This window comes from Sturnira hondurensis, unplaced genomic scaffold (genome assembly GCF_014824575.4).
Source record: "Sturnira hondurensis isolate 20B ecotype Veracruz unplaced genomic scaffold, ASM1482457v3 Scaffold0010812, whole genome shotgun sequence".
NCBI classification, from domain to species: domain Eukaryota; kingdom Metazoa; phylum Chordata; class Mammalia; order Chiroptera; family Phyllostomidae; genus Sturnira; species Sturnira hondurensis.
In genome coordinates, this window is record NW_028083443.1 from 1,960,627 (window position 1) to 1,972,718 (window position 12,092).

The 12,092-nt window shown below is 31.4% G+C and overlaps 1 protein-coding gene and 1 pseudogene across 3 annotated transcripts in view; one reads left to right on the plus strand and one right to left on the minus strand.

Annotated features, from left to right (window-relative positions):
- The window catches only part of MYCBP2 (MYC binding protein 2), a 264,592-nt gene that overhangs the window by 164,085 nt on the left and 88,415 nt on the right, over positions 1-12,092 (minus strand). The window contains exons 18-19 of one of the 3 annotated variants that reach the window (XM_037059374.1): positions 7,152-7,259; positions 780-899 (exon numbers count right to left, since the gene is read on the minus strand). In XM_037059374.1, coding sequence (XP_036915269.1) covers positions 780-899; positions 7,152-7,259 — 228 coding nt within the window. Of the gene's footprint in view, positions 1-760; positions 900-2,373; positions 2,464-7,151; positions 7,260-12,092 lie in introns of those variants that run through there. The other 2 variants (XM_037059371.1, XM_037059373.1) reach the window with 2 other exon arrangements.
- LOC118996125 (60S ribosomal protein L21-like) lies at positions 9,825-10,395 on the plus strand (annotated as a pseudogene).

A 12,092-nucleotide genomic window follows, 5' to 3' on the forward strand; every position in this document is an offset into this window, starting at 1 on the left:
TTCTTTAGCACAAATTTGTAGGTTATAAAATGCATAATGTTTCTCATAATACATCAAAAATGTTTACAAATGCCATTTACTAACATTAATAAATCACTGGTTTGGATGAACTGTAAAAATTTTTAATGATAACTACATATCATTGTATTGTTCTCTCCTATCTAGGATAATTATATAGGTAGCAGATTGATTTAAGCTATGTATAATTATGTACATTAATAAAATGTCAGAGCTTTTAATATCTGTCAATACTTATCAAATAAGGAAATAATACTCAGCATCAAAAAATTTTAACAGGTTTATTTTTATAAAGGTTGAATATTACAACCTAAGTTACAGAGCCTGAATGCAATAATTTACTAAAAATTTAAATATTTTTACATTTAAAAAATAAAGAAATATGTTGATATATATGTCTACCTGAAAAGTAACAAAACTGGGAACTAGATTATAAAAAACCACAGAATTTTAGTGTCCAAAAAAATTTCAGAAATCATTTCATCTTCAGGAATTTTCTCAATTAAATTATAATATAAATCCAACAGAAGACAGACTAGATAGAAGTCAGATCTCTAGACAAGTAAACACCTATTTCATCATGCCCACAGTTTTTTTAAAGAAACTCTGTAATAAATACAAAGCTTTTTTTATATTTGAGAGGTAATGCCACACTATAGCTCTGAACACACAGTTAGCAGACTACACTTGTCTATGCTAAACAGATAACTGACATAGCACAATTGTAAAAATGCAGTTATACCCTAAAGTTCCGCTGCTACCTGAATGGTGAAATCCACAGCCAACTTGCACTGCCCGGAGCTCACAGTCAAAGCGCACAGAGCCTGGAGGGTATGTTGTGATTTTGCTTGCATCCTTTTCTCCCCGTTCTCCACTTCCATCTGCAAGTGTTATAATTTGTAATTAAGCCATTATTCATTCTCAAAATAAAATTTTAAATCAGTTTACTATGGAAGGACAAGAGAAAAATGTTAAAAGAAACAAGCAGGAAGAATCTGCAACTGTTAGAAGTGATAGATCAAGAATCTACCTGCAAAGAAGCAATTTTGAAAAGATACAGTACTATATACTTCTGTTTGCAAATATCGCTAAATCAATAAAAACAGAGATCTAGTAATGAATAAACCTATTAATATAATCAGTTATGTAATATAAATGGGTCATTAAGTTATGTAAGTAATTCTAAATGTAATAATTTATATGGAAAATTTAGTTTGCACAAAAAATAACTGCATGCAAAGTCATTTAACAATTATTTTATACTTAGTGATACTGTTAGTACTAATCATTAAAAAATTTTCTAGTTGACTTACAAATGACTTAGATTTCCCAAACAATCTCAGAAAGGCTACACTGTCCATCAGTATTGCTAAATTCAAAGTTTTAAAAATTTGTTACCACTAAATAGCTTTATCCAACATATGGCAGTTCAACGGCTTACTTTCATTCATCTTTCCTGACTCACTTTCCCCTCAGCCACTCTGCTTTGTGGTCATGCAGGCCCCAACCACTAACTGCTTTCAACCAAACCTTTTTCTTTCATTCTTTTTCCTCTTCCCTTTTTATAACTTCCTCCTAAGTCTGCCTTAAGCCTTCCCTGATTTTTACATGAGACTAAATATCCTGCCTGGCATTCTAACCACTAAATTTAAAAAACACACTCCAGAATACAAAAATGTTAACTTGGAATGTGTAAGTAAGGGAGTTAACTTATTTTTCGTCATGTAAAACTACGTATCACTAAAATATGACCTCTATATCATCAAGATTCAAATTCCTTGCACATGGAATAAATGTCAATCTAGAAGAAATGACAACAGGTCAACTAGTCTAAGTCGCTCTCTTCTGGCACAGCAACTCCAAACAAGTGTGTATAATATGCAGATACAAATGTTGATCTACAGACACACATTTTAATTCTGTACTTTCATTGGTCATTTTACAATGCGAAACAGAATTAACATCAAATTATTTCATATTCACATTATCCTTTCTGTTTTTATCTAATATTTCTAACCTTTAGTAATATTCAGGTAAGATGAAATTGGCCTAAATTATGCCTTTCTATAACAAAGTAATTATCATTTTTAAAAGCTGTATACTTGTTATACCACTAGGACAGTAAAACCTCACTAATTCGGAATAACATAGAATGGGTTGGCCAAATGACTTACTGAAAAGGTCTCAATTATATGACATTTAAGTAAAAATTCAGTTTTATTACCTTCAAGCAGTACAGATTACAGATTAAACTAAAATGCTACACTAAATAAAATGTGGTTACCTACATTGTAATTCAAAATAGGCCTATATTACATAAAAATGTACCATAAACATAAAAGTCCTTTAACATACAAGAATTAATTGCTTGACCCAGAGGTTGAAGGCACGTTGAAGAAATCCTTCATTTCTTGAGCCTTTGAAAAGCTAGTGATTTTAGACAGGTTTCCCCTTATAAGAATGACCCTGAAAATTCAGAGGAAGAAATTACTTTGAATTTTTAATTCAAAAAGATCACAAATACTGCATCTGAAATATCATAAATTCTGAATTAGTGAGAGGTTTTACCATGTATGATAGCATAAAGAATATGATTCCACTTTTGCTAAATTATCTAATGTGGGTTTGCCAAGAATGGATGGGCTACAAAAAGAAATTACAACATTTAGTTTCACTCCATCCAAAAGAAAATACACTCTTATTCAAAGACTCCTCATCTTGGAAAGACAACAGAATGGTTAAACAAACAAGGGCCTATACAAAAAGAAATACAGTAAAGACTATTTAAATAAGATGAAAGATGTAGAAATTTCACAGCTTTATCTCCATTGGTAAAAACATCTAATCATTAAAACCAAATCTGATTTAACATAAACATAAATTGCATTCAAATTTTGCTAAACTTAAGTAAGTTCAACATTACAAGTATCATTCCACTTTATGTAAATGGACTGATGCCTACTTATAATCCTTTACCTCTGAATTTAGAATTTGCCCTCTCTTTGTGTTAGAGATTAAATATAGACACAAATCCCACAATAGAGACATAGCATCAGGGAAGGAGAAAAAAAATAATAAAGCCCAGTAATCTACTGATTAAAACCACAGTGATTAAAAGAATGCAGCTAGTATTTAAAGGTTAAAAATAATACTAAAAACATTTTGTTCAAGTTAATCTAAACAAACCAGTATCTATATAAAATAATTCTCAATTAATACAGATGATGAAAATATTGCTAATATAAATAAAAAATAGGGATGAGATTTTTTATGATTATCAGCAACAGTGTCAGAATTTTCAAAAAGAAACCTGCATCTGTATTTGATGTCAGTTAAAAAATCAAATACAATTCTAATAATTTAGAAATTTATAAGAGTTTACCAAAGAAAATTGGTATCCGTTAAGTAGCCAAAAATGTAGTGTAAATTCCAAGTGAAATTCAGTAAGATTAATTCTGGTCAAGGTCACTATTCAGTGAAGTGTTAGTTAATAAGCAGCAATAAAATTAATCTCACATTTGGAGGAAAACTAGTTGGTCTGAATATTCTTATAAGCAGCCATTCAGGTATGAATATATCTATATTTCCCTAATATAAATATGTTCATACATATATCATGTGATATTGAAACTATAATAGCTATAACGTTTTGACAGATACGTATCAAAATTTTGTGTGTATATATACATTATTTATGCATATATTTGTGTACACATAGAGAAGGTGATTCAGTATCTAAAAAACTGTAACTTAATTTTTCTGTTTTTTTAACTTAATTTTTCTTTAAATTTACATTTTTGGGTAACCTTATGGTCATCTATATCATGAAATATATCACAGAACAGAGTACTTTGAGCAAAATCATTAAACTAAAACAGCAAAGTAGTAGGTACTTTCCCTAAACACTTGACCATCTGCTAACACTGTGAAACTTAAATAACACAATGGGATAAGTGTTTTTTGGGCATAATCACCTAAGAGACTTGGATTGGATTGCTGGTTCTACTATTTGTGAGTTGTTTAACATCTGGACTTTGTAAATCTTAGCTTTCTCATCTATTAAATAGCAATAATAGTATATAACCTCACAAGGCTCTTACGAAGATTAAGTAAAATAATGTAAGAAAAGTGCTCAATCAATAATCACAATTGTTACTTTCTTTAATCAATACAATAATCTGATGACACAGGTACTGTTATTACATTTTGCAGTTGGAAAAACCAAGACTTAGAGAAATTAAATAACCAGTCCAAAGTAATAAATGGTGGAGCAGTTTTGGGGTTTGTAAATAAGGCTCATGTATTTTACCACCACCAAATGGGTGAAATTGTAAAACTAATTACATATTTAATATATCTTAAATTTTATACCTTTAGGATAATTCTAAAAAAGAATTCAATTCAAAGAATTAAAGTATTCATGATTTCTATCTGCAAAAATACATGTATGTATTTGGACATGCCCATATCTACATATTAATTTGATCTTCATACCAACATAATCAGTCAAAAATTATCATTCTTGCTTTTAAAATAAGAAAACTAATTTATGAATGGCCAAGAAGTTCTAGTAAATGACAAATTTATTATTTAAAATGAGGCCTAATTCCAAAGGCAAAAACATTTACATTACACCACACCATTTCCAAACAAAAACATGCAAAATACACACAGATGTTTATCAGTGTGTCTCTCGATTTTCACATCATTCACTTCAAGATAGAAATTTCAAAGAATACCGCCAGAACAATGTAGAATGTTCCTAACTAGGTATAGTATATTAAAATATTTTTCCTGTGTAAGGCACTGTGTGATACCTGTCTGAAATATAGTCTGTGGTTACATTTTAAAAATAAGTTACTACTGTATATGTTTATATGGGTTATATGTCATACTTATTGATTCAACCTTCAGTATTCTAATATTTTCTCTAGTCAAAAATTTGCCTGGATAGGATGGATTCATGACCTCTCCTGAATTCTCTCCAATCAGCCAGAAGTTCTCCAACTTTCCATCTTAGAACTCACTCCTGTTAACAATAAATCCACAGTCTTACCCTCCATGCACCCCCCGCCCCAAAAAATCAACCTAGAAAATTCTATTATCATCCTACAATTTATACCACCGAGACAACTTAATATAAGACAGAATATAGCAATTAACATAGTGAATTCCTCACTGGAAGACAAACAGGGTAAGAAAAAAGAGAAAATATATGAAGAAAAAATATGTATTAAAAGACTGACAATATGTAGCAAGAGTAAAAAGCAGTGAATGGTGAGATGACTGAATGACAGGAACAATGAATGCAATGAGGGCAAGGGAGAGAAATCTGTGGGTATACAGGAATTAGCATGTGGAAAGTTAATACTCTTTATATAAGATAGGACACCATTACTTCTACGTTAAATTTAAATTTTGGTGGTAAAGAGATGAAACTGTCACTCAAAACAGTAAAATCTGATATTTAAAGATATGGTCCTAAACTGTAATACTATAAAAAAAAGTCCCTCCAAAAAGGATGCTACAAAAATACAAAACTCTTGTTATAAAATAACCCTGTGGCAGAAAAGATGGAAGTAAGGCTAGCTATTGTTGAGTAATTTCTGTAGCTAATCAATGTGACATTACAAAAAGTCTGTTTTAAATTTATACCTTTAGTCTCCATTTGCATTTCATTTTAAATTTTTGGAAAAAATAAAGATGTTTGTCCACAAGACACTAACATAGAGTTGAACAACTTTTGAATTATTTCATGTAATGTAAATATTTAATATCAAGTAAAATATTAGAAAACAACTTCGCTTTTATATAATTGTGGGGAAAAACACTAAGAATATTGGTTCTAATAGGAGCATAGTTGAAAATATGAGATCAGAGAGTCTGACAATAACTAAAATAATTTACACAGCATACCTGAAATATCATTCTTTACATTAAATATTTATGGTATTGTTAAAGCACCCAGTAAATAAAGCAATCATAAGTTTTCCTATGGTTAATCACATTAGATTTAAAATACTTGGAATTTTTAATTCTGCAGAATATATCTTAAGTAACGCTCTATTTGTGCTTATACTAAAAATAGGTTTTGTCTGCTCTGTGTTTTTTCTTTGAGTGATGGATTGATAAAGTGAGAAACAAATAAAAATAAAACTGATTATAATATATGTGGAAGTTTAAAAATAAAATTAGTCTGAAACAGTTTTACAGCAAAAAAAGAGGCACAATACAAATTAATTTGACTATTGAAATGGGTGATTTAAAAAATTTCTATTCTATTTGGCAGTATTTATCTTAGGCATTTAAGAAAATAACAATGGTAAACTGCACTAATCAAAGAACCCCTCGTTTACTTGTTAGGATTCAAGAAAGAATTTACACCTAAATTTATAAATTCTCTGAATTAAATTCTTTCCTGATCTTAGTTGATCCATAATCTGTGGTTTAAAATTAAATAAGCTTGCTTTAGGAATATTTTTAATTAACATATAACTCTGATACCTCAAAGAACTATGCGTGAACAGACTCCTTATCACTCAGTCTTTTTAGACCTCTGTTCTTTTCTTACGACTAGAGCAGGTCAACACAACTCACAGACTGCTTACACCACATCATTATTTAACCTCAGAAATCAAATAATTCATGCATGCTGTGTATATAAACTTCAATATTAAAACAATGGAAAAGCGTAATAGCAGTCAATTCATCATTACATTATACAATGAACTGAGTACTTTCATTAATTCTAAAGCAAATAAACAGCATTTAAAAATTTAAAAAGCATAAAATGCCAGATGGCAGTCATCTAAGAACAGATAACAAAGGATAAAAATAGAAAGCGATAATTACTTTTTCCACTTTCTCTTAACTGTATAAAATTTGAAAAGAAATGAAAAAGAAAAACACACATTGTAAAATGTCTTAATCAAAGTTAATCCCCCAAAAAGGAAGTAAGATTGATATTCATCAATAGACAGTACAACTTTCAACATGTTCTTTCTCCTCAGGCTAATGATAATGATAGAAGCAAAGTAGAAGAATTAGGTTTGTGCATTTTCCCAGAGACAAAATTCGAGTAAGTGGAAGAAATCGGGAAAGTTCCCGCCTAGTTGATAAGGAAGACCAAATACCTTTGTGCTTGTCCCGTTTATGCTTTAGCTGTGCTGGATGGGATCTGAGTCTGGCTAGAGCCTGCTCTCGATGGTTCATAAAAATAGGACCAGCAAATAGAAGGGGGCCTGAGGAGAAACATTTTGTATGTGCATAGAAAAGCTCAAAAAATGAAAACACTACAATGAACAAAAATAATTCAAACTAAGAAACATGGAAATTAATTCTTTACTGTTTTGGACATTATACTTTTCTCCCAATTCCCCCACATTAACCCCCATTCCCCCAACCATAACCTAGTCACCATTCCACACACAAGTTTTAACATCTTAAATATCTTTAATATCTTAATAGTTTATATAGTACAAATTCTATCTTTGATACTTATAAAATTATCAAGTAACTACTAATAGTATCAAGTAAATAATTAGGAAATTCAGTTAGAATTATTTCATCTTACAAGTATTTTAAACATCATATATATTCAAACTTAGTAAACTACATGTTCATTAAAAACAAGTACCTTTCCTATTAAAATACCAAAACCAATTAATGTTTTAAATTTATGATTAAATTGAAAGAAGGTCTTCAAGATTTAACATCCGTATCAGTCTTGCAACAAAACCAAGATAAATGTTATTGATTTAACTACATTCTGTCATACAAGGAAGAAAACGAGATGGCCAAAAACCAAACAAACCCCCCAAATTACTGATACAATATACACGTATACGTATATACATAAAATCACTGCTTTACAAAGAAAGAACTATATAAGTATTTAATTTTCTAAAAAGGTTTAATCTAATATTCATGTATAATTTCTGCCACCACAGACACAGTATCAGAAACAAGGATAAACTGAGCTTCCCACTAATGCTAAATAGGGGACTCTAAACCCAAAGCATTTATGGAATATTAACTCTCTCTCATAAAGTCATTCCTTTCTGAAATCATCCATACACAAATACTCACATAGATGACAGTTATTTCCACTTTTTCGTATTCAAGGGAAAAAAGCCAAATTAATTTTAATAAAACACGAAAACTGCTTTTCCCCATCATTAACTTAAAAAGAAAGGAAACTTTAAATTACACCTTCAACTACAGCTTCCTTAAATTTTAGCAACACGCCTGCAAATTTCAAAACAATCTAAACTTGACAGTTAAGAAGTATTTTGGAAAAAAATGACAGTACGTAAGCACTAAACACTTTTAATTCAAGCAAGTTTCTTCAGAATTCGCTATAGGTCTTCCGCTATAATTAATTTTTCTAACAATGAACAAAATAAAACTATTGCTCTGTTATAAAAATTGACAACTGTCTGCCCTGGCTGGTATAGCTCAGTGGATTGAGCACGGGCCTGGGAACCACACGATCGAGGTTCGATTCCCAGTTAGGGCACATGGCTGGGTTGCAGGCCAGTTCCCGGTTCCTGGCAGGGGACGCATGAGAGGCAACCATACATTGATATTTCTCTCTCTCTCCTTCCCTTCCCCTCTAAGATAAATAAATAAAATAAAAAAAATTGACAACTGTCAAATTAAATACCAAAATACCTTCATTGTTTAAAAATGGGTAGAAAAAAATTTTTATTATGTCTCTAGATATAAAAATACAAGCAGCTCCACATCTATAAAAAACCAAGAACAACATATTATAATTACTACAGATAGAAATATGCTAACTTAATGCAAGAATTAAATATAGGGTGGGGCAAAAGTAGTGTTGAGTACACAAAACAGTTTATTCTTGTATTATATTTTTTATTGTATTATTTTCATATGAACAACTGTAAATCTACTTTTGCCCTACCCTGTATTATATCCTGGTAATATACTATCAATTATTTTTAAGCTAAGATTATATAAACTGAGCTTTTTACAAAATGTAATAAATGGGATATATTTTAAATATAAACAAAACACCATTTCTCCAAAATGTATTACTTTTCAATTGATTTATATTAACTAAATATAAACCTGACTAAAGCAGGTTTATATTTATATTTACATTAAATATAAATCTGACTAAAGCAGATTTATATTTAATATAAACCACTCTAAAATATGACACCTTCTAACTACACAAAAGTATTATAAATATTTTTTAAAACAATAGTATTAGGTTTTATACCATTTCCTGATTTCTATGGTCTATTTGGGATATTATTTCTTCCCATAAAAACATTACAGCCATAATATTCAGCTATTTAGCTTCTCACTAAATTCAATCTTGTTAGTCCTTTGATGTATAACACTAGGAGGCTCACAGGCAATTACACATAGAAAGTGTACCACCAGAGTTTAATTTAAATCACCAGTTATAACACTAAGGTATCAGATTTTAAAAACTCTTTTATCCCATGGACTAAAATAATTTTTCTTACATAGTTTAGTCTTTCATATATTCACCAAACATCTTTTATTACCTCTAATGTAACAGAACACTAGGTGTCATGGATATAATGACAAAGACACAAACCTTATTGGAATTTGGTCCACTAGGGAAGAAAAAAATAAAACCAAAGTATTGCAATACATTGTGATAAATTTTATAAAGGAAATCTGTACATAGTATATCCTGAAGGATGAAAAGTGATTAAACAAAGCTGGATGAATCAGAGAGTTTTCAAAGAATGAGAAAAGTTTGCCAAGAGAGAAGAAAGGAAAGAGAAGAAACTCCGGGTCAAAGGAATAGGATTTATAAAAGCATGAAGATACTAACAATATTGTCTACTCATTAAAAACAGAGAGCATTTTCAGCTGGAAATGCCATCTTCCAGTTAATTTGACAAAATGACTAACACAAAGACAAACAGGAGAGACACCTACGATGTACTGTCTAAGCCTTTCAGAAAAGACAGAGTTGCTTCTTTGGCCACGCATATGGGAATCTACAAGAAAGGTGGTATTACAGACATCAAGGGAATGGGCACTGTTCAGAAAGGAATGCCCCACAAATGTCCCCATGCAGTGGGCACTGTGCATAAAACAAGGGCACAATTCTTGCCAAGAGAATTAACGCACATATTGAGCATATTAAGCACTCTAAGAGACAAGAGAGCTTCCTGAAATGTGTGAAGAAAAATAATCAGAAAAAGAGGGAAGACAAAGAAAAAGGTACCTGGGTTCAACTGAGGCATCAGCCAGCTCCACCCAGGGATGCACACTTTGTGAGAACCAATGGAACAGTGCCTGGGCTGCTAGACCCTATTCTTTTTGAAGTTGTAACATAATAAAGTATAAAAATCTTAAAACTGATAAAACATACACACACACACACAGCTAAAATGAATGTAGTACAGAGTTATGAAACCAGCAGTGGTGGGAAATGAATTTAAAGATGTATACAAAAACAAATAATTAGCCCTGGCCGGCGTAGCTCAGTGGATTGAGCACAGGCCTGTGAACCAAAGGATCTTGGTTCGATTCCCAGTTAGGGCACATGCCTGGGTTGCAGGCCTGTTCCCAGCAGGGGACGCATGAGAGGCAACCATACATTGATATTTCTCTCTTCTTCCCTTCTCCTCTAAAGATAAATAAATACAATCTTTAAAAAAACAAATAATTAAAATAATTTTATTATTATTGTTTAGTTACAGTTGTCCCACATACTTCCCCAAGGTTCTCCTCTGCCCCCCACCCCCTCCCACAGTCAGTTCCCACCCTGTTGTGCCTATAAGTCAAGAAGAAGCAGAAAGCCTGAACAGACTGATAACAGCTAGTGGAACTGAAACAGTAACCAAAAAACTCCTAGCACACAAAAGCGTTGGGCTAGATGGCTTTACAGGAGAATTCTACCAAACATGCAGGTAAGAGCTAACCCTGATTCTTTTCAAACTATTCTAAAAAATCCAAAAAGAGGGAAGACTCCTAAACTCTTTTTATGAGGCTAGTATTATCCTAATTCCAAAACCAGATAAAGACACAACAAAGAAAGAAAACTACAGGCTAATATTGCTGATGAACATAGATGCTAAAATCCTCAACAAAATACTGACAAACTGGATCCAGCAATATATTAAGAAGATCATACACCATGACCAAGTGGGATTCATCCCAGGGATACAAGGATGGTATAATATATGCAAATCCATAAATGTATTACATCACATAAATAAAATGAAAGACAAAAACCACATGATCATAGCAATAGATGCTGAAAAAGCATTTGATAAAGTACAGCACCCAGTTATGATAAAAACACTCAGCAAAGTGGGAGTACAGGGAGCATACCTCAACATAATTTTAAAGGCCACATATGAGAAACCTATTGCCAACATCATACTCAATGGGCAAAAACTAAAAGCTTTTTCCCTAAGATCAGGAACAAGACAAGCATGTCCACTTTCACCACTTTTACTCAACATAGTACTGGAAGTTCTAGCCACAGAGATCAGACAAGAAAAAGAAATAAAAGGCATCCAAATTGGAAAGAAGGAAGTAAACTGACATTGTTTGCAGACGACATGATAGTGTATATAGAAAACCCTATAGACTCTACCATAAAACTACTTGATCTAACAAATGAATCTAGATACAAAGTTAATATTCAGAAATGGAAGGCATTTTTGTACACTATCAAAGAAATATCAGAAACAGAAATTAGGAAAATACCCATTTACTATAGCAACAAGAAAAATAAAATACAAGGAGATAAAAGACCTACACAAAGAAAACTACACTATCCTGAGAAAAAAAATTAAGGAAGACACATGATTGGAAGCACATAACCATTGTTCATGGAGTGGAAGAATTAACCTCATTAAAATGTCCATACTACACAAAGCAATCTATAGATTGAACACAATCCCTATTAAAATACCAATGACATATTTCACCAATGTACAACAAATATTTCAAAAATTTATATGGAACCATAAATGACCCCAGAGAGTCTCAGCAATTTTGAGCAAGAAGAACAAAGTAAGAGGGATCACAATACTTGACATCAAACT